Source organism: Rhincodon typus, chromosome 5 (assembly GCF_021869965.1).
Source record: "Rhincodon typus isolate 14 chromosome 5, sRhiTyp1.1, whole genome shotgun sequence".
In the NCBI taxonomy this organism is placed as follows: domain Eukaryota; kingdom Metazoa; phylum Chordata; class Chondrichthyes; order Orectolobiformes; family Rhincodontidae; genus Rhincodon; species Rhincodon typus.
In genome coordinates this window covers 54,186,459-54,210,545 of record NC_063336.1, presented here as the reverse complement: position 1 = coordinate 54,210,545, position 24,087 = coordinate 54,186,459, and the positions used below count along the sequence as shown (strand labels likewise).

Sequence of the window (24,087 nt, the reverse complement as noted above, 5' to 3'; positions counted from 1 at the left end):
CTATGTCCAAGCGTGAGCGGTATTCGTTGATCTGTGGGTGGAGGGGGACAAAGGTGAGCCCTTTACTGAGGACTGACCGTTCGTCCTCAGTAAGGGGTAGGTCATTTCAAGTAGAAGTTGGATGTAGCACATAGGGCTACAGAGGTCAAAGGATATGGGGAGAAGCAGGAATGGGCTGAATTGAATGATCAGCCATGGTCATCATGAATGGCTCAAATGGCTGACTGGCCTACTCCTGCAGCTATTTTCTGTTTCTATCACACGTGACTGTATGTTCATTAATCACTAATCTTCAATTACAACAAATAGTATAAAGTAAGCTGATGTTCAGGCAGAATACTTTAGTCATGTGGACTGTCTATTGTGTAGCATTTGGGAAATCATGGACACTCCACGTGACCTAGATGAACATGTGCAGGAAGTGTTACTGGCTGGAGAAAAGCAGCAGCTAAAGTCACTGTATGCATCTCAAGGCTAGAAGATACATAGACAGCATGTTTAAAGGGGTGGCTTCTAAGGAAGTGTCACTCGACCTGAAACGTTAACTCTAATTTCTCCTCAGATGCTGCCAGCAATTTCCAGCAAGTTCTGTTTTTGTTCATTAGATGATAATTGAATACAGCAATGCACAGAGTAATGGGGAAAGGATGGCATTCAGATAGCCTGTGCAGACATGATGAGTCAAATGGCCTCCTTCTGCACCATAACAATTCTGTGATTCTGTTAGTTAAATTATCAATACCCATCAGTGTCAGAAACTTGAGGCGTATGTGAATTGATGGACACACTGAATTAAACTACATATTTGTTCCTATTGGATCAATGCTATATGCCCACGTACCATAGAAACGTAGAAGATAGGAGCAAGAGTAGGCCATTTGAACCCTCAAACCTGCTCTGCCATTCATTATGATCATGGCTGATCATCAAGTTCAGTGCCCTAATCCCGTCCTCCCCCTATATCCTTTGATCCCTTCAGCCACTAGAGCTGCATCTACCTCTTTCTTGAAAACACAGTGTTTTGGCCTCAATCACTTTCTGTGATAGTGAATTCCACAGGCTCATCACTCTCTGGGTGAAGAAATGTTTCCTCATCTCAGTCCCAAAAGGTCTACCCCTTATCCTTAAACTATGACCCCTGGTTCTGGACTCCCCAGTCATCTAAAACATCCTTTCTGCATCTAACCTGCCTATTCCTATTAGAATCGTGTAGGTCTCTGAGATCCCCCTCATTCTTCTAAACTCCAATGAATACAATCCTAACTGACTCAGCGTCTCCTCATACAGCAATCCTGTCATTCCAGGTATCAGCCTGGTAAACCTTTGCTGCACACCCCCTTATAGCAAGAACATCCTTCCTCAGATAACAAGACTAAAAGTGCATACAATATTCCAGGTGTAGCCTCACCAATGCTTCGTATAATTGCAGCAAGACATCCTTATTTCTGTAATCGAATGCTCTCACTATGAAGGCCAACTTACAGTTAGCCTTCTTTAATGCCTGCTGTTCCCGAGCACGTACTTTCAGTGACTCGTGTATGAGGTACCCAGGTCTTCTTGAACATTCCCCTCTCTCAATCTACAGCTGTTCAAATCGTAATCTGCCTTCCTATGTTTGCTACCAAAGTGGACAACCTCATATTTATCCACATTATACAGCATCATGCATTTACCCACTCAGCCTGTATAAATGAACACTGCAACATCTCTCCATCCTCCTCACAGCTCACTCTTCTATCCAGCTTTGTGTCATTTGAGATATTACATTTGTTCCCTCATTTAAATTGTTAACATATACAGTGAAAGCTGCGGTCCTAGTGCCGATCCCTGCAGTATCCCAATCATCATTGCCTGCCATTCAGAAAAAGACCCAGTTATTCCTACTCTTGCCTCCTGTTTGCCAGACAATTTTCTATCCATCTCAATACACTACCTCAAGTTCCATGTGCTTTACATATCAATTTCTTATATAGGACAAAAGCCTTCTAAGAGTCCCAAATGTAGCCAGCCATGTAAAAGTGTCATCAGTTTGGCGATCAATATACGAATTCATCCACGATACCACTCTCATCCAAGTGAAGAGCCTCAGAATGTAAAAACAACAATTCTTGATACTAACAAAAACCAAAAAAGAATTGGAAATTCCTGCATCGGGGTGTGCTTGTTTAAGATTAGTGCTGAGATATGTTATTAGCCAGAGTATATAGGAATCTTTATTTGGTGTTTATTTGTATTCTAGGCAAGGAAAAGTGCCACAATCCTACCAGACTGTAAGGCTGTACTCGCTCTAGCGAGAGACAACTGGTTTAACATGAGGGTGACTGTGCCTCTTGTGAGGGGAGAGATAGAGAGGAACAGTCCTTCATAGTAACCTCAGCTGGTGCAGGAATTAAACCTGTGCTGTTTGGCATCACTCTGAATTACAAACCAGCCATCCAGTCAACTGAGCTAACTAACCCCCATATTGTGCTATAATATTTAATGCCAGCACTGGGCACCTCAAGGAGAAAGTCACCTGTTTCCCTGCACCAATGGCCATTAATTTCTTTGTGCTCACCAAGATAGTAAGTATCGATGTCAGCACAGTCGTTGTATTAAAAAAATTTGAAAACAGTGTGAGTGATTGATTGAATGTATGGCCTCAATTTTTGTTATTGCCACTAATAGCCAAAAATATTCTGCCCTAATTCTGATAATAACGGTGACTGCCTAAGATTAGGTTCTTGAGGGTACTTTGTTCTTGAGTTAAGAGCTCCATGGGAAATTTGTAAATGAGCATAGTAATTAAAATGACCCTTGCCTGCTATTCGATGCCATCGGCCATCGCACAGACTTTGCTTTGGAGACACTGATGTTTTAAATTCTGCAGTTCCATTGCTGACTTTTAATATTACCTGCCAAAAAAAAAGCATTTAGAGAGAAAACCTGGCAGAAGTACATCAGTAAGTTAATGGACTGAAAAGCACTTTGGCTCCACTACAGTACTACCACAGAACACTTCTCCTTTGCTCTGCACTTGGGTGATCCAATATGTACAAGTGAGAGAAAACTTCGCTAAGATTTTCTCTTACCTGTCCATATTCCATGAAGAGATTCAGGTACTTCCGCTGGTAACTGTGAATATGTAACAGTATTCCTGAATGATTTCTTGCACGAATTTCAAAAACAAGCTCAAACTGTAATCCTAAATTGAATGAATCATCTGAAAATCAAGGGCAGAAATTCTGATTATTGCACAATAACAAATTATACATCACCAGTTCTACAATGGCAGTTTTGCACTCTACTTTACTGTTATCGAGCTTCCACGTATGGTAAGCCATGTGTCTATCTGATCAGGATGTTATAGCCTTGCCTAAGATTATTTAAACCTTTCATTCTCGAAATAAAGTAGTGGCTTATTTAGTCCATGTTTCACTGTTTAAAGATACCTCCCTGGGAATGGCATTCATTTTACAACCACTGAAGGCCTCACTTCCAGTCTACTTTGAAAGAACTACATTTGCTTCCTATATATGCATTTGGAGATGGAAATGGTAAAGTGTGTTTATTTGATTTACCCAAAATCACATATCCTCCTTCTGCGGAAAAGTATGTTCCGGGTTCAGTCGGACCCTCGAAGCAAGGTGTAACACCAAACATCTGACTAGCGGGTAACAACCGCCACCTGTTTAGCTGGAAGTTCCGAAGACAGCCATTAAAACTTTGGATTGACTTGACCTGAGGAAAAATACATTTTTATTAATTCACGCAGTTACCTGCATTGCCATTAAATGTTCAAACCAGTGTCTTATGCTTTGTAGTGCTGCCTTTGCAAAGAATGGTGCATGACTTCCAGGGTCAATTCTGTTGGGATGAACAGATTTCTATCAGAATTCTTGCTTGCATTTAACAGCCTATCTCTGGTAAGAAAACAACATTTAATTGTGCTGGTTATTATTTTCTTTGATGAGTCTGTTATGAACTTCATTGAGATTGCCAACTACTGAAAGGAATTTTTAAATTTAAAACCTACAGTGGCTTCCTAAAGACCCTTCCCCTCTCAAAGTCCATCTCCATGGCAGCATGAATTCTAAGAGTAAAAACCAAAAGAACTGTGGATGCTGGAAATCAGAAACAAAAATCAGAAATTGCTGGAAAAGCTCAGCAGATCTGGCAGCTTAGTTAGTGTTTCAGGTCCAGTGACCCTTCTTCAGAACAGTGCTGAGTTGCTTTATTTCTATTGCCCAACTGTAACTATTGTCCCTGTCTCTGCCAATTCTCGCCTAGATAGTCTGGCCATAAGAAAAATCTAAGCAGTCATCACACTGTGGATGGTTTCTTCACGTCAGCAAGACAAACCCTTCAATTCTCAGGCAGTGACACAGTGTCAGAATTATCTCGCCTTGACGCTCCCCCTCGCTATCCACAACATTGGTCAATTGTCTAACAACAATTATAGATATTGACCATGATGTGAAATTCTGTGCCTAAATTGCTGAAGCAGAGATTGTTAATGTTTACTTCAATATAATAATCTTAAAATATACAATGAAAAAGGGAGCAGCAGAGCACCATTGAATTGCATGCCCCATATGGCAGAAAAATACCAGGATATGGGTTAATTGACCTGTTTCTGTCTCTTAATATATGAAGATCTTCAGCTCCTCTAAGAGAATCTGCACCTGATTTCAAAGATTCTCCAGGCCCTTTGATGTCAATCCTTTAATTCCCTTTTCACTTTAAACTGGACTGATGGAAATGATTTCTTAACTACAAGATGGTAGTCTGGGTTATGGAGACACCCAAAATAGAACGATTTAAAGAGGAAATTCAACTACAAAAACTTTGACCTTTCCAAGAAACCCTTTCAGGAAATCACCCTCAACAAAATTAGTAAAATATTTTAAAATCTGAAGACAGTGGAAATGAAAAATCAGGTGAGTGCACAAAGGCCCCCAGTTCAAATCAATGTGTAATCGACAGTTGTTCATATTATGTTTGTAACCAAAGTGAAACCTACTCCCTTCATTATAGTACTGAATTTCTGACAGCCTGTCATACTATTTAAAGAACTTTTTTGTTGAAAGCTTATATTTGGCTGATAAGCTGACAGAATAGCCTGTACAGAAAAAAAGCAAAATGTGCTTGAAATACATGAATACAATGCTACAATGGTTTGGCCATCATAAGGTCAAAAGTGGGGATGTTTGCCGATGATTATAATGCTCAGCGCCATTTTCAACTCCTCAAATATTGAAGCAGTCCATGTCCAGATGCAGTAAGGCCTGACAATATCTAGGCTTGGGGTGAAAACTGGCAAGTAACATCTATGCCACACCACCACCAGGCAATGACCATCTCCAATAAGAGGCAATCTAACTATTAACTCCTTGACATTCAATCACTGAATCTCCCACTATCAACATCCTGGGGGTTTAAATTGATCAGGAACTGAATTAGTGTAGCCATATAAATTCAGTGCCTACAAGAACAGGTGAGGGGCTAGAAATACAGCAGTGAATAATTTATCTCCTGACTTCCCAACATCTGTCCACCATCTTCAAGATGCAAGTCGGATATGTGTTGGAAGACTCCCCACTTGTCTAGTTTAGTGAAACTTCAACAACACTCAAAAGGCACCATCTAGGAAATGCCGCTTGTTTGATTGGCACCACACCCACATGCATCTAGTCCTTTCATCATCAAAACTCAGTAGCAGCAGTGTGTATTATCTATAAGATGCAGTGCAGAAATTCACCAAAGATCCTTCCAAGCCCATGCCCACTTCCATCCAGAAAGGCAAGGGCACCAGATACATTTGAACGGCAGCACCTGCAAGTTCCCCTCCAAGCCACTCGTGACTTCGAAATACATCACCGTTTCTTACTGTCACTGGGTCAAAATCCTGGAATTCCCTCCCTACTGCCATGTGAGTCTCCTACGACACATGGACTGCAGTAATTCAAGAAAGCAACTCACCACCACCTTCTCAAGGGCAACTAGGGATGGGCAATAAATGCTGCCCCAGCCAGCAACACCCACATCCCATGAATGAATTTAAAAAAATACATAGTTAGCTTAACTTACCTGAATGTTTTTGGCAGCTTTTCCCAATGGCACACCACCTACATAAAATGGTTCAGTTACATTCCATGGATAAACAGGACTGATGAGACTACCCTCTAGAATGTGGAGACCATCTATTATTAAACGTCCTTTATTATTTTCATGTGTGAAGATAACCTTAACGAAACAGAAACAGAAAATTTTAGTTGATCTAAACATAGTGCATTAAAAATGATTGAACTTGGAAATTTTTTTCTCCGTTTTTTGTTCAATTATTTTTTAATGATATATAGAGGTGTAAAAGTTACAGGCAGTCTGTATCCCAATGTACATCTGCCAATGACTTGACAAAGCCCACATTGTTGGGAAGGTTTCCTCATTTCAGTGCTGATCGTGAACATGACAGGTCACATGCAAGTCACAGAAACAGAAATTGCTAGATGTAGAATAGAGTTTCTATGGACATAATGTCGAAATCTTGACCTGTGAGGGTGGCACAGCGGCTCAGTAGTTAGCCCAGGGACCAGGATTCGATTCCACCCTCGGGTGACTGTCTTTGTGAAATTTGTACATTCTCTCCGTATCTGCATGGGTTTCCTTTGGGTGTTCTGGTTTCCTCCCACAGTCCAAAGATGTGCAGGCTACGTGGATTGGCCATGCTAAGTTGCCTGCAGTGTTCAGGAATGTGTAGACTAGGTGGATTGTAGAGGATGGGTCTCGGTGAGATGCTCTGGAAGTAGTTGTGGAATTGTTGGGCTGAAGGGCCTGTTTCCACACTGTAGGGATTCGATGATGATGATGAAGTACCTCCATTCAGCTCCCTTTATCAGAGAGCCTGAATGCATAAGCATTACCCACGTAAACAAGTGAGTTCAACCAAGTCTTGGTATATTTGCTCCCTATTGCTTTCCCCATGCTCTGCTCTGTTGACCCCTATTCAGTTTTGATCATATTTGTTCTGTGCCTCATTCCCCTAGTGCTTCCTCCATGTACTGCTCTCCCCAGCTCCTACTCTCCATATTCTTGTCAATTAAGCATTCTACAGTGAAAAGCAGGAATATAACCTATTGATTGCTGCAAAACAAAGCTGTTTTCTTAAAAGTACAATTAAAATGCTCTTTATATGCAGTATTTTCATAACTTGAATATTATACAATATAACATTATAATTTGGATAAAGAGCCCTTGTTTATTAATCCATTTGAAAAGGAGTCTTTCAACCAAAACAGTTTGAGAACCACTAAATTGTTAGCATACAACCATAATGAAAATTGTTGTGCGATAGAACAGAATTTTAGCATTGCTGAAAAAGCACATTTTGCCAAAGCTTTTTGTTTTGTACTCATCAGGACAATTCACAAGAATGCATGAAAGGGGAATGCTGATTCGTTGGCTATTACTTTCAGCAATAATGAAAATTATTACATGTATGGTTTGAAATGACTTCATTAAAATTTCCTTCAAAGTTCAACAGGGGAAATATTAAGGTAATGACTACAAAGGACTCAGAGATAGGCATTGACAATCAGTATAAGCTCAATGCCTGTAGTATTTCATTGCTAACTTTTGATTATTAAGTAGCAATTATTATTGCAATTATAAAGAGAAATGTGTTAGTCTATATTGAGCTTAGTTAATATAATGAGCATACCTAAAAAGACAAAACAGTAAAACTTGTCTTTATATAATGTCATTAATGTCCTCAAGATGTACTAAACGGTTTTATCGAAAATGAAGGAATTTCGAAGTGTAGTCACCATTGTAATGTAGGAAACTTTATAAACAACTTGTACTTAGCAAGTTCCTACAATTAGTAATGCGACGCTGCCCAGATAATCTGTTTTTAGTGATATTGACTCTCTTTAGTTCACTTACCTAACCTAGTAGTTCTACTAGCGCAGAGGTGAGTAAGGCCAGTTGAAAACGGCATTCTCAGGACGGGTCACACACAAATAAACACACTTAGTTTGATTAAAAATATGAGGATTCATTTAGTTCTCTATATTTTGAAACAGGAGCTTAGAATTGGGATAAAATATAGGTTTAGAACAAAATTTAATTTTAAAAAAGGAACTGGGTCCAATGTGCATCCAATCCATCTTTATGAAGTATTAAAATGCCACCAATATAAGAGCGCAAGTGTTAACTGAATGCTGATATTTTGATTACAAACACAGTGATATGGTGCATTTTGTCAATAAAATATTTTTGTTTTTACATCACAACAGATTCATCGTTGTAATGTATGTCATATATACCACAGATATATTACTGTGCACTGTATGAAATATATTCCTTCAAAGAGAAAAGAACTGGAAAGCATTCTGATGATATTTTTGTCTCACTTACATTGTGCCAGAGACCATCATTATATTTCTCTAAACTTCTTATTTTCAATTTTTCACGACCATTACTGAATGAGTAAATAAGATGACCACGGGCAATAAAAAGTGTCATGAACTGGTCTTCTTTTTTATTTGCCACATAAAATATAAGTCCATGTGAAGATTTGGTTCTGATACTGACAGAGAAGTGGGATCTGAAAATGCAAATACCATCACAATTAATATAATAAAATGAATCCATTTCAATGCATTGACTTTACCTTCGTAGAGCATAAGCTACTTTGGTACCATCAGAATGTCTTACAGGTAAAAATCTCAGACAATTTTGCCACTCTTCAGGCATAGTACTAGCAGGAGGTCATATCAAACGTCACAATTTAGGCTGGGACCTGGATGAAAAGGATTTTGGTCTTCAAAAGGAATTTCCACATATTCTACCAAAGAATATATGCAGACTGAGGACAGATCCCATTATTTTCCATATAATTGAGCTTCAGAGGAACCCAGTAAATAAATGATGATGTTGTGCTGCAGGAAAGTAAGTTCAATGCTTGAAAATAAGCACCAAAACAGTTTTTAAAAAATTATTTAAATGTACCTAACCCCTGCCCTTACAAAGAATTAGCTACAAATGTTGTCAGCTTGAGGATTCCACATCTACACTTCACTGCCAGCTAAATATATAGTGATTATCCTTCCACAAATAGGAGGAGGATCCTAAACGCACTTCAGGTTAGCACAGCTCCCCAAACATTAACATAATAATGAAAGCATCTTTAGAAGACATTAGGACAGAAGACCAGAAGTCAGCTACTTGGTCCAGCAGCTCCGCGTTCTCATTCAATGAGATTCTGGCTGATCTTATAATCCTCAACTCCACTTTACTGCCTCATTCCCATTCCCTTGATTCTTTCGCTATTTCAGCCTTACACATACTTTATGACTCATCTTTGATAGCCCTATGCAGTAAAGGATTCTATAGATCCTCTACACGCTGTGAGAAAAAAAAAATCCTCCCCATCTTTATCTTAAATGGGTGGCTCCTTGTTCTGAGGCTGGTGTTCGATGCTCCCACGAGGGGAACAAACTCTCCACCTCTGCTGTTAAATCACTAAGTATCATATTATTATGTACTGGACAGTTACCAGCTTCCAGTCAGAATTAAGAGCTTCAAACTCGTCATTTGCTGCAAACCCAACAGGGAGGTTTTATTCTGTAGCTGTGCAGTCTAAGAAAACACAAAACAGTGTGACTCACCAGTGATCATGTACCTCACTGCCTAAAGGAACACTGTCACAACATAATGTACACCATCTATAATACATAACAACCCTTCCACTTTACTTTCAAAATTCCCCTTAAACAAACAATCCAGTGTTTACATATTTCCAAACATAATTTGTTTGTACAAGCAGCAAAACTATTTACATGGACATGATGCACAGTTTCCACTAGATACTATAAACAGGAGGCTCAACTTCATTTGAGAATCTGTTTGGTGGGTGCCTGTTTCATGCTGGCTGTTTTCTTAATTCTGGTGCAGGATTCACCTACTGGGAACCTTAGGTAAAGCAGGCTCATCCTTAGGGGGCATACAGACAGTCTGTTCCACAAGGGCAGTATCCTCATCAGTTATGGTGGGTTGCTCCGGGGACAGTGTGCTGCATACAGGAAGTGAGGCAGAGGCCCCGTCTTAAAGCTGTGGTGATGGGAGCTCCGACACTTGAGGCTGTGTTGCTAACAGCTGGCAGCATGCCTTTGCCACATGATACCATCCTGAGTCTGTGTCAGATACAGTTCCTCGCTGGGCAGGACCTCGTCAGATACCCACTTTGTCAGTCATATTGTAGCTCAGTGCCAGTACTTAGCCACCCTGAAAAAGAGTGTATCTGGGCCAATTGATTCTTTTCAACAACCTTCTGTGTTTCTTCGGGTAGCAACAGATCGAATGTGGCTCTTAACTTCCTTTTAAACAGCATGTGTGCCAGTGAGTTCTGGGTAGTGGCATGAGATGCGTTTGGGTACATAGCTGGTGACTCGATAAACTAGAGACCCCTTTTTTTTTGACACTGTCACATATTTTCACACGTTATGTTACATCTTCCCCAGTTTTTGCCTATTTACTTAACCTGTACGTACACCTTAGTCAACTCCTTGTGTCATCATTGCTTCTTGCCTTCCCACCTATTCTTTGTCATCCAAATCATTAATATATACTGTAAATAACTGCAGTTACTCACTTGCGATTGAAATATTCAGGGATTCCAAAAATCTCCTGCCGACTGTTAGGAATGCCACCATATTGATGGGCATATTGGATTGTCTTGGGATTAGTTGGTAGATAGCAGCGTGCCACTTCATGCAGGTCATTTCCTTTTGGCTTTCCACTGTAGATTACTGCAACTTTTCGTAATTCTGCTGTGCCACTGTTCACCTTTGCCAAATGAACATTTGAAAACATTTATTCACAAAATGAACTAAGCATCTAGAATAAAGTTAATTGACAGCTATTATTTCTGTTGATGTTTCACTTTTCCCACATAAATATAGTTAGCATACTTTATTAAGTGAGGTTTTGCTTTTGCATGGAGGTCCCTCCAAGTGGGGAATATGTGTTTTCCATTTTATTTTAAATTCAACTAACTAAAAATAATCTGGAATTGAAAGCTACTCTCTGTTATGGTCACCAGAAAACTCTCACCAATTGCTGTCAAACCCATCTGGTTTATGAATGTCCCCTAGGGAAAGAAATTTGTCATCCCATCCTGATCTGGCCTGTTTGTGACTCCAAATACATAGTATTATTACTGACATCTAACTGCCCTCTTCAAATGGTCAAGTAAGCCATTTCAAAGGTAATTATGGGAGGATAACAAATGTTCACCTCGCCAGTAATACCCACATTCTGTGATAGAAGGAAAAGTCTGATATAGGACTGTAACACCATCAGACTGATTCTGCAATCAACACTCGTATCTAATGAAAGCACCATATATGGAAACCCACATCTGAAAAATTACACTTCAAGTTGCGAAAGTCAACAGCATCCACTCTAGTAATACCTGGGTTTGTCTACACTTTTCCAGCATGACAAAGCAAACCTTACTATTCTGTGCCTGTCGCTGGACCATCTTAAAGCAACAGAGAAATGTCAGGCAGGAAGATATACATGGCCCACAAATACATTCCCAGCTCTTAAGAAAGCTTATCAATCTAAAAGATTAGCTTGGTTTTTCTTGCCATTAACGATGTCTAATAGGTGAATTTTCCAGCAATAATTTTGTTTTCATTTCACTTTCCATTACCAAATTACTGTGCTTTTGCATTATTAGGGAGCCTGTATGATTTTAATGTGCTAATTAATTAAAAATGAGGCATCTGCTGTTAAGAGTCTAATTCCTCCCCAGCCAATTTTTCTTGCAGCTAGGCAATTCAATGGTTGCAATGCAAAGCAAGCAGATAGACCCCAAGAAATTTTAGGAACAATAGACCATTGTTTGAATGAATCTTTTCCCCCTTGATTCTCTCAAGAACAGAGATTCAACTCTTCAATTCATTTGTATTATTCACTTCAAAATCCTTTCCTGGTAACAGATTTCATATTGCTATTTCTATGTAAAAGAAAATGAATATTTCTTGCAATTTGCCCAATTGTTAACAAGTTTCTCCTAATTTTGAATATTTTGCTGTTATGAACAATTTGCCAATTTTTCATTTTTTTAAAGAATAATCAGAATTCAGTACTCTGCAGGCTTCTAATTGCTACCTCTAATAACGTTGTATTATGTTGATGATTATTTGTGTATGTGGAGATATTCTCAATTTCTTATAAATAATGTCCATTAGTAAATTCTGGGCATCTGTGCAGCAAATCAAGAAGTTGAAGGGAGCTTCAATAAATCGGTATCAGTGAATGCATACAATGCTTGCCACTAGGGTTTTAAGTCCATGACAAATTTTGATTTGTTAGGTTTATTTTCTTAATAAATATTTATTTTATGATAGGATCATGTCACTGAGACAATGTGGAAAGCTTGAACAGATGTCTGGGAAAGTAAATAATAGCCGTTACATTTATGGAAGTTGCCAAAACTTTTGATGAACAAAAATACCAATATGACAAGAAATTATTACCTTTCTACCTCGACCTCTCTTGGCTTTAGCAGCATACTTTTGATGTTTCTGAATAATTGCTGCTGGATGAGTTTCAGCTGGGCATCCATGTAGAGAGGTTTGCACCTTTTCAGCATATGTCTGGAAATCTTCTACTGCAATATCTTTCTCAGTTCTATGACATTTATAGAATGGAAAAAAAAATGTCAATTTCCCCATCAGTGTTTTTTTTGCACAAGAAAATTCACAGGTTACAAGGTATTATGCAAACTATTCAACACGTTAAAAAAAAGAAATATCTATCACCCAATGAAGAAAATGAAAATCCTGTCATTCAAACAGCTTTCCATTGATTTCTCATTAGTAGCACAATGTTGTGAGCTGTATTCCATCCCTAAGGGCAAATGCATCAACCTATAGCAAATGGACTGCATGTGCTCACCACCACTTTCTCAGGGGTAACAAGGGATGGGTAATAAATGCTGGCCAGCCAGCAACACCACATCCCATGAGTGACTGTAAACAAAAAATCATGTTTTATTCCCTTCGTTTCAATGAGTGTAGTTGTGCTGTGCCTTTGATATATTAAATGAGTTAGATTTTGTGCAGCCCATCACACTGGGAAAAATAATGCCTGGATCTACATAAGTATGGGTGAAGCCCTAAGCAGGACGGTGGCTCGGTGGTTAGCACTGCTGCCTCACAGCGCCAGGGACCTGGGTTTGATTCCAGCCTTGGGCAATTGTCTGTGTGCAGTTTGCACATTCTCCCTGTGACTGTGTGTGTTTGCTTTAGTTTCCTCCATTGGTCCAAAAATGTGTAGGTTAGGTGGATTAGCCATGCTAAATTGCCCATAGTGTCCAGGGGTCTGTAAGTTAGATGGATTAGCCATGGGAAATGTAGGGTTAGAGGGAAAGGGTAGGGGCATGGGTCTGGATGGGACACTGTTCAGACTGGTGGTGTGGACTTGTTGGACCAATTGGCCTGTTTCCACACTGTAGAGATTCTATATTAATCTTATGACAGCAAAACCACCCCACTAAATTAGAGGGCGGATGGGACTGATGCAGATTTTCAAATGGCATTAAGTTCACTTTAATGACTGAATGGCACCCACTATTTCTATTCCATCACAAACTAGTGCTGGCTCAGGGATTTTCCATGGGCCTCAGAAGCTCTGTGCCCAGTCAAGCAACCCGGCACCAGGAAAAGAGGGAGCTATTGAAAGCTCCATCGATGTTCCCTGTTCTGTGACTCCTCATCCCACGATCCCCATCCCATCCTCATTAATCTGTGGCTGAGGTTCCAAAACGATTCTAGATCTCTGGAGGGTGTCCGCACTAACAATCACCTGCGACCTGCTGGCGCTGGAGCTATGAGGTGTTGCCAGCCTCTGTGTGCCTGGCAGCTCTCAGCAGGCAGGACTTTTACCACAGAGGGCCTGAATCATGAGAAAGGCCCAGTGGTGGCCGCTGAAGTGCCTGAGAAGCATTGGACTCTGATTGGCATCCCCCACAGAATTCAGAGATTCCTTGCTGGTTCTCCATGGTCCGACAGAATCCTGGCCGTTGAAATAGTACATGTTGTCTTCTTTGTTTTTTTGTGCAGTTTGATAGTTTTTTTTTAACTTCTCAAAGCCCATGAAACAACACTTTGTTTACCTTGAGCAGTATTTTGTTATTGTTTAGTTTGTGAAATATTTACATCATTTGCTATTAATTTGGCACCAGTGAATATCTTATTTTGTGCAAATTTTCATAGTTAACACGCTGTTACCGATAGGTACCAGGTTTCAAAATTTATTTTTCAAGGTGGAGGTTTTGTTTGCAGCAAATGCCTAAGACAGTTACCGTATTCATTTACTGATCCCAGTCACATTTTCCAATACTATGAAGATGTAAAGTTTAACGCAATATCTTGTACTACAAAACCATCCTATTACTACTCTGAAATGGCTCAGAAAGAAACAAGGTCTTGACCTCTGATTGTTCAAAAAGCATCTCTTTAGTATTTATGTGGTTGAAGCACAGACTGCATTCCATGTTAGATTACATGGACAATATTGGTAGGTCATCCAGAACTCTCACAGCTACAGTTACATATTTTAGTTCCTGTCTTCTTCAACTGATATAGAATCAACAGATGTTCCATAGCAAAACCCTACAATAGTTTAAAGATAACAGCCAAAATTTCACAGGGCACAAATCTGTAAATACTTTGAACTTCTGTTAATCAAGAATCTCTTTGATATCATCATTGATATGTCAATTCAGAAAACCCACAAAAGTTAGCAAATAGCTTCCAAATGTCCTAAAACAGCAAGCAGTTCAAAAATACAAGAACATGACTAGTGCTAGTGCTTTGCAGTGACCAAATAAGTCAGGTTCTACTTTAATTACACAGGATGCCAAGTTTTTTTTCAAACAAGTACTTTTTAGAATCATATTTTGTAATTCAATCATTTTTTTCTGTGAAAATCTGGAGCTCACAGAAGTTAAAAGTTAAATGTAAGATAAGCTGCCTATTTATTGTCACCTATTTTACACTACTGCACAATCAAAATTGCTGCTTTTTAAGTTTTAAATTATTTCCAACACTAATTTTAATCAGGGACTTGTTTCCCTCTGCAAAGGGTCATGAGCTTCACATCTGCTATTATTTGTAAAGGGCAGCCGGCCAACAACAGCATATCCATGACTATAAGTAGCATAATGTTTCTTTTTAAATGATTATCCTCCTGTTCAGCTGCATGCTATTAGAGGGGTGGCAGAAAAAGCCCTGAGGGAAGTTATTACCAGAAACACCTAAAGTAATGTCCCTGCATTTGTTTTCAGTTTAGACGTCAAAATAACATATGTGAACTTTTAAATTATATCTAAAAGGAACTTTAACAGGCTTTTGCTGTGAGTTGTATATAAGGGTCTTTTTTTAGTTAGGAAATGTAGCAACGCGGCATATTCTGGAAAAGACTATGCTTTTAATTCAAGTTTAGTGGGAATCGTTAAATTTTGAATTTTAACATTTTACTTAAGCAAATCCTTTGAAAAATATGAAGGGCCTGATTTTCCCATGAGAGTAAAGAGGAGAATTACTCCTGATGTAGCAATTCCCGTCCATTCCAGCTATGCTGGTAGATGGGATCTTCATGTATTGCAGAGCTAGATGCCCTTGGGACAGACTTGGCCTCTCCACTTATAGGCTAGAAATATAAACAGGAGTGGAAGTGGAGAGTGTGGGCACAGTAGTAATGGACTGGTAATCCAGAGGCTGATGATCTGGAACATGAGTTCAAATCCCACCATAGCAACTGGTGAAATTTAGACTCAATTCATAAATGTGCAATAGTATCAATGATGGTTACCATGACAAAATGCCCAACTAGTCCACAAATGTCCTTTAGGGAGGAATATCTGCCATGATTAACTAATCTGTCTGGCACATGACATCAGTTCCACAAGCAGTTGACTCTTCACTGTCCTCTGATATGGCTTAGGAAAATATTCATTTCAAGGGCAACTACTGGTGGATAACAGATGGTAGTTTAAGGACAGGAACCCACATTCCATCGGCCAAAAGGCCTCTTCTGTTCTGACTCCTTGACTGCCTATAAATTCGAAGAAGTATTCCCACAGGCAAAGTGTGGGAGAGGTTTTGCAAACTAACAGCAATTAATGCGCCATCAGTTGTTAATTTTAAATTAACTTTGATGACTTTAAATAATCAGGGTGTGTGGAATTAGGTCACAGATCAGTTATAATCTTGCTGATAGGTTGAGCAGTCTTGAGGCGCTGAATGGCCTCAGAGTCATATAGCATAGAAACAGACCCTTCAGTCCAACTCATCCATGCTGACCAGATATCCTAAGTTAATCCAGTCCCCATTGCCAGCATTTAGCAAATATCCCTCTAAACCCTTCCTATTCATGTACCCATCCAGGTGCCTTTTAAATGTTGTCATTGTACCAGCCTCCTTCACTTCCTCTGGCAGCTCATTCCATACACACACATGTGAAAAAGTTGCCCCTCAGGCCCCTTTTAAATCTTTCCTCTCCCACCTTAAACCTATGCCTTCTAGTTTTGGACTCCCCCACCCTGGGGAAAAGACCTTGGCTATTTGTCTATCCATGCCCCTCATTATTTTATAAACCTCTATAAGGTCATCCCTCAGCCTCCGACACTCCATGGAAAATAGTGCCAGTTGGTTCAGCTTCTCCTTATCGCTCAAACACGCCCAACCCTGGCAACATCCCTGTAAATCTTTTCTGCACCCTTTCAAGTTTCACAACATCTTTCCTATAGCAGGGAGACCAGAATTGATTCCAAAAGTGGCCCAACATGACATCCCAATTCCTATACTCAATGCACTGACCAATGAAGGCAATACAGGCTCCACCTGTACCTGTGTAACAGGCTGCAGAAGGGGCTGAATGGCCTCCTCCTGTACCTGTGTAGAACATGGTATGAAACTGTGAGAAAGAAAGACACCATTTAGTTATACGTTTTTAAAATGAAGGCACAATCCAAAAGAGAATCTCCAAATGGAATGACAGGTTACCTCCCGATGGTACTAAATATGAAGACAGTGAAGAGACTGTAAGTGGTGTTGATTGACTGGTGTTAAGGACAGACCTGATTAAAGGTGAATTCTCTCAAATCTGACTACCCAAAGGTCTGCACTGAACCACTAGTAGATGTGTTTGCTGCTTTTGTCATGGCATAACACGCACGCACCACAGAGAGAGATTCATAGACAATGAGGCCAATTGGACATTGAACCTCACTGACCCAGATTTAACCTAGCTCACAATGACTTGCCTGACATGACATAGATAGCAGCGCCCTCTTGGACCTCAGTAGCTAGTACAGTGAATATTTCTATGCAGGTGGAAAAATAACATCTCGATTGTGATGCACTAGTGAAAAAAAATGAAAGCCTTCATACAACTAGCAATGGATATTCTCTGTGCAAGCAGTAAATTTAAAATTGATTGTCAAAAGAAATATACCAGCATATACTGCATTGGGTAGCCATGCAAAACTAGGATGTGAATATTTTGTACCTTGTCACCAGTTGCAAACCGCTCAGAGAGATGATGGAGTGGATTGGACAGAGGAGTGAGAGAGACAGTGCTGTTGACTGGGCTGATTTTGATGAAGCATGTCACTGTTTTCAACTGCCCCACTGAATGTTTCTACACTCCACACTCGAATGTGGTTCAGTTTGGTTAAATAAAAGAGGTTCACAAATCTCCAGGTGTAAGGCAATTGAAAGCGAGTGCAGTCGATTAAGTTATGTCAACAGGTTTGCCAAGTTACGTACAGGGGTAAACGTTTCAGCTGAGAAAATAACAGAATTTTTTGTGTGTTTCATCCCAAAGAGCTGCTGAAAAGCAGAGACAGTGAGCTTGAGAGATGCAAAAGGGTAGGCTTGGTTCTGCTCATGTGGCATCTGTATGTTGATGTGTATCAGAGAAGGCCAAGATGTTTCAAGAGAGTAAGTGCATCATGCACAGGGAATTACAGACCAGTCGGTCTTACTTTTGTGGTGGGCAAATTATTGGAGAGGCTTCTGAGAGACAGTATTCATGATTATTTGGAAAAGCACAATTTGATTAGAAATAGTCAGCATGGCTTTGTGAGGGGGCAGGTCATGTCTCACAAGCCCTATTGAATTCTTTGAGGATGTCACAAAACACATTGATGAAGGCAGAGCAGTGGATGTGGTGTATATGGATTTTAGCAAGACATTTGAAAAGGTTCCCCATGGTAGGCTCATTCAGAAAGTAAGGAGGCATGGGATTCAGGGAAATTTGGCTGTCTGGATACAAAACTGGCTGTCCAATAGAAGACAGAGGGTGGTAGTAGATGGAAAGTATTCAGCCTGGAGCTCGGTGACCAGTGGTGTTCCGCAGGGATCTGTTCTGGGACCTCTGCCCTTTGTGATCTTCATAAATGACTTGGATAAGGAAGTGGAAAGGTAGGTTAGTAAGTTTGCCGATGACACAAAGGTTGGTGGAGTTGTGGACAGCGTGGAGGGCTGTTGTAGGTTGCAATGGGACATTGATAGGATGCAGAGCTGGGCAAAGAAGTGGCAGATGGGAATTCAACTCGGAAAAGTGTGAAGTGATTCATTTAGGAAGGTCGAATTTGAATGCAGAATACAGGGTTGATGGCAGGATTCTCAGCATTGTGGAGGAACAGACAAGATCTTGGGTCCACATCCATAGATGCCTCAAAGTTGCTCCCCAAGTTGATACAGTTGTTAAGAAGGCGTATGGTGTGTTGGCTTTCATTGGCAGGGGTATTGAGTTTAAGAGCCACGAGGTTAAGTTGCAACTCTATAAAACCCTGGTTGGACCACACATGGAATATTGTGTTCAGTTCTGGTCACCTCATTATAGGAAAGATGTGGAAGCTTTAGAGTGGAGCAGAGCAGATTTACCAGGATGCTGCCTGGAATGGGGGGCAGGTCTTATGAGGAAAGGCTGAGGGAGCTAGGGCTTTTTTCATTGGAGTGAAGAAGGATGAGAGGTGACTTGATAGAGGTGTACATGATGATGAGAAGCATAGATAGAATGGATAGCCAGAAACTTTTTCCCAGGGCGGAAATGACTATAACGAGGGGACTTAATTTTAAGGTGATTGGAGGAAGGTATAGGGGAGATGTCAGAAGTAGGATCTTTACACAGAGAGCGGGGGGTGTGTGGAATGTGCTGCCGGCGGTGGTAGTGGAGTCAGATACATTAGAGACATTTAAGCGACTCTTGGATAGGCACATGGATGATGGTATAATGTAGGGTATGCAGGGCAGTTTAATCTTAGTAGGATAATAGATCGGCACAACATCGTGGGCTGAAGGGCCTGTACTGTGCTGTACTGTTCCATGTTCTATGTTCTAATATTAGAAAGGTGGAAGCTAACCCTGTACAAAACGTACCATCTTTGTACTGCAAATGAATTCTGTAGGGTCTCAACAGAAACTATCGAAAGCACTTTGGAAATAATGGCTGAAATTTTAAGTTTGAGAATGCTCTTTCATTTGTTTTGCTTTTCCCAGCCAACAGATTGCTGCCCACATTAAAGCTGGTCCAGCATGAAGGAAATCTCAATAAACTCACAATCCAGCACAGGCTACTGAGTCCTCACTTGGCTGACTCAGACACCCAGCACAGATGTACTGGCCCACTGCCTCTACCCTCGCCTGCTGTGCTCTGTCTTGTGCAGCTACAACAGGTCAAATGACAGTGCCACAGAAATGATCACAGCAGCCCTGAGACTTCTCCCCACATTTAGCCTTCAACTGTACTTCATCTCGGAGCGCCTGTGTCAATCCAACCTCAACATAGGAGGACAAAGCTCTGGCCACTCCAAGCCACACAATGCCCCAATGCAGGTGTGCCCTTCAAAGAGCTTTGGCCTCCAGATCCTTGCTGTACAGTATGCATCCATGCCATGTCAACTGTGAGGCACCAGGCCTACAAACTACAAACCTATCATTCCTATTCAACCATCTTTAACTAATGATTGCACCTCACACAAGGCAAATGCACAGATGAACCCATTGCAACTCATCTACTTCAATGCTCGAATGTTGCAGCAATCCAGTTAAAAGCAGGGCCAGGGTCCTCAGTACCAAGATTTGGTGACCAGATCTTTGGTATAATTGTGCTAACTGACCATGAGACAAGAGACATATTTTACCACCTGTTGAGAGGTCCAAGTAATGAACACACATCTTGTGTAACCACAATGTTGATCGTTTGCCTCAACAAGGCAACTAAGCAGAAACATAACTGCAGGTTTGTAGTTCTCAGTGCATCATTAAAATGCTTCATATCACAAAGATTATTTCTGTATTTAGAGAAAATAGACATTCCGACCTCTAAAAAATGACTCAATGTATCAATGTTTATTGTTCAGGATGGTTTAATTTGAAATAAGATGCTTTAGTTTTACAAGGAGAAAAAATGTAGGATTTAATTATTCAATTATTATGTTCTTGACTATTTGTATCTGTTCACTTTGTTCTGTGCGCTTATAGTTAATCCTGGGTATGGTGACTGAGAAAGATTAACTAAATATAAGCATGAAGCTACCAGCATGAGACTAGACATTTTAAAAGCACTGAAAATAAAATACTTGTTTAGACAAAGAAATTACTGTCATCTCTTAATACCTCCAAGACACAAGCGCAACCTGTGTAGTAAATGAAGTACATACAAGAGCAGAGGGAGGTGCTGCCGGGGCTGTACTGTGTTATTTGCAGCCTAAGCCAGTCATAGTTCACCTGAGTGCTGATATCCAGGATACTTGCACAGCCAGCCTAATGATAGCTGGAGGGTGCAGATTGTGCCCTAGTGGAAGATTCCTTCAAGCATCCGGAAAGGCCACTAATGGTTGAGGATGTTCGAAAGGAAGACGAATTTTCCATGCAGTTTGCACTCCACTCTTATCGTCCTTGGCTTCACTAGTCTCTCGAACAAGACTGCATCCGTGGTGTAGCTCACAGTAACAACAGATAACCCCATAGAGTTACAGGCGGTGTAATCACAGAAGGACTCCAAAGGGTCTCTGAAAAATGAGTCTTCACAGCCCCGAGGCAAAGATGTGAGTAAACTGTCATCATTTCCTCCAAGGTAAGAAGCAAAGCACTGTGTGGGAGTGTGTTGACTGTGTGTTTTAAAGCAATTCAGTCAAGGAAAGTGCACCTTCAGCAGGCTGATGAGAGTCTTAGTGAGCTGGTAGCTTGCATAATACCAGGAGCCATCTCCTCACAGAGGTAGCCTTCTTTTCCCAGAATCAAACCACATACCTGGAGGCTTGGGTCAAAAAAGCTACAGAGGCTTTGATTGACATGGTAAGAATGAGCTGTCGTGGTTGCCAGGAAAGTGTGTGCTAACATGGAGAACTTTTATTTCCTGTAAGTTAGGACTAGCTGTACACTGAGAGGGTGGTCTGTCTTCCTGTTTATGGAATGTCTGGTCTATTAGTTGATACACTGATGCCACATGCGTGCAGTCAATAAAGAACTGCCCTTGCTGGAATCCACATGTTGCCCTCTTCCTGTGGGAGCCTGATACTAATGTTGAATCTGATGTAATCTCCTATCTTTATGAAGAGGGTATCTGTGACTGAGGAGGTGCACCAATGTACAGCTACCACAGAGAACTGCAGCTGGCCTTATCAAAGATCTTGATGCAAAAAAAAACGCATCTTCAGTGCTACTGACAGGGTCTGTCTTTGAATGGCACAATGTGATATCTCATCCCTGATGATGGCATAGATTGGTATGACCATTTCCCCGGAAAGTCTCAGTCATGGCAGTCATACTTGCTCAGGGCAGCTGTGTCTGTTGCATTATATCCTGCTTTCTGGGTTGTTGTTCATCCTCCTGTTTCTGAACCTAGCTTCATTGTGGGACTGTAAAATCTGGCTCTAAGTACCACCCTTTTATTGTAAAGTTGAGGTAATGCAAAATTGTCTAATGTGTTGCTTCAATTTTATTTTTCTCAACTTTGCCTATTAAAACTATACAGGTTAATCTGAAGGGACAGACTGCTGACTTATTTTTAAACAAGTTGTTTTTGAGAAGATTTATAATTTGTATTATTTCTGTTTAAAGTCACTATTGTAATACAATTAACTACATAGAGAAAAAGCAGCATTCTTGTATTTAAATTACATAAACAGAGCAAATAAATGGAAATTTATGTTGTAATATCTGTATCTTGTTTTATTTTTAAAAAAAGCCTATTTCAATGAAACACACATTGTTGCAGAATATCCAACTCAGTTCCCTGTGACTCTGAGAGGGAAAGATTTAATTTGAAAATATAACTTAAAAAAAACTCAGATCAACTGTGTTGAAAGCCAAAAGTCTATTTCCTTATATAAAGTAGGAGTACTGGCTTTACCATGACACATGCACCTGTTTTACATATGTTACTGATAAGTGGACAGGGATCATACTTCCTCACTTTTGCATGAATAACAAAATACTGTTTATTTTCCAAAAGCAACACTGATCCACTTTTATCCCTGAGCAGCTATCTAATAAACTTTTCTTCCAAAAAACCTAGCACTGCCCTTTTTTTAAAGCGACTTAACATGATCAGGGCAATGTTAGTTGTTCTGAAGAATCTGTCATATACCTTTCATCAAGTTACCTACACACATAAAAATGAAATAAAGAAGCTCTGACCTGCTCAGATAAGCATTGCTGATACAGCCTGTGAAGTTAACATATTGGTCATGGACTGAACCTCCAAAGTAGAATTTTCCTTTTGGGTGGACTGATTCTTCCGTGGGACAATCATTTGTTGTTTGATCCTCATCATCCACTACTAATTGACAACTGAAGAAAAATAGGAGCAAAAAATTACTTGTCACAAAGTTACTCTGTCAATGAAGATTCAGCGCTGGATGAAAATTCAATGTTATCTCATTGAGGCTCTGCACTGCAAAAACAAATCACAACAAATACAATTTTCAGTGAAACAGAAGTTTGTAATAAAAGCAAATGCTATGGATATTAGAGAACTGAAGTAAAACCAGAAAATGCTGAAATATACTCAACGGGTCTAGCAGCAGCAGTAAAGAGAGAAACATAATTAATGTTTTGAGTACCACAACTCTATTTGGGATCCACCACAAGTGAGGTGGGTAAAGCTGAGACCCTGGGTATCTAAATGCCAATACCTCGAGCCATTAGACTTTTTGAATGGAGGAAAGTCATGATAATTCCTCAAACTATGAGTTTCTTGACAGATGGGATGGTGATTATTCCAAGGACTCTGAGAAGGTATGAGGAGAAAATAAATGTAGTGCATATTGAAAGGCATTTAGCTTCATATTTCTAAACATTCATATTTCCAACTTTCAATGACATTGGATTTTGGAAATACTTTAAATATTGATCCCGAGCTCATAAAGATAAATATTTAAAAACTTCTTTAGTTTTGATTCAAGTAATATAATCACTTGTAGACAAATCATAAAATATATGATGTGGAGGTGCCGGTGTTGGACTGGGGTGAACAAGGTCAGAAATCACATGACACCAGGTTATAGTCCAACAGGTTTATTTGAAAACACAAGCTTTCTGAGCCTCACTTCTTCTTCAGGTGTTGGTGAGAGAGGTGACATCAAAAGCAGAATTTATAGTAAAAGATCAAAGGGTCACACCACTGATGAGGATATATTAAACAAGTCTAAGATGCTGTTAAATCTTTAATCAGTTAGAAGGTTTTAATTGATTAATTTGTACATGTAAATCCCTGAATTCCTTTCAAATCACTGTCCTGAGAGAACTAAAGGTTTTAACAGTGTAAAGAAGAGGTGACATTTTAGGTCAGACATTGCATGCTAGGTGTGAGGTCTTGTTTAGGATTTGTTTGTTTTGGTTTGGAGTCAGACTGATTTTATTTCTAAAGTAGGAATTTATAAAACGCCACAGTGACTGACTGTCTCTAAATTGTGTGCTTTTTGAACAACATAGAATGAACCTGCAAATACAAATTCACCCCATAGATTTGCGTGTGTGTGTGTGTGTGTGTGTGTGTGTGTGTGTGTGTGTGTGTGTG

At 40.0% G+C, this 24,087-nt stretch overlaps 1 protein-coding gene across 1 annotated transcript in view; it reads right to left on the bottom strand.

Moving 5' to 3' along the window:
• Window positions 1–24,087, bottom strand: part of lama4 (laminin, alpha 4) — a 161,510-nt gene that overhangs the window by 4,632 nt on the left and 132,791 nt on the right. Inside the window, exons 31-38 of the mRNA XM_048597028.1 lie at window positions 22,707–22,859; window positions 12,528–12,681; window positions 10,634–10,827; window positions 8,398–8,587; window positions 6,070–6,225; window positions 3,561–3,720; window positions 3,072–3,202; window positions 2,801–2,894 (exon numbers count right to left, since the gene is read on the bottom strand). Coding sequence (XP_048452985.1) covers window positions 2,801–2,894; window positions 3,072–3,202; window positions 3,561–3,720; window positions 6,070–6,225; window positions 8,398–8,587; window positions 10,634–10,827; window positions 12,528–12,681; window positions 22,707–22,859 — 1,232 coding nt within the window. The remainder of the gene's footprint in view (window positions 1–2,800; window positions 2,895–3,071; window positions 3,203–3,560; window positions 3,721–6,069; window positions 6,226–8,397; window positions 8,588–10,633; window positions 10,828–12,527; window positions 12,682–22,706; window positions 22,860–24,087) is intronic.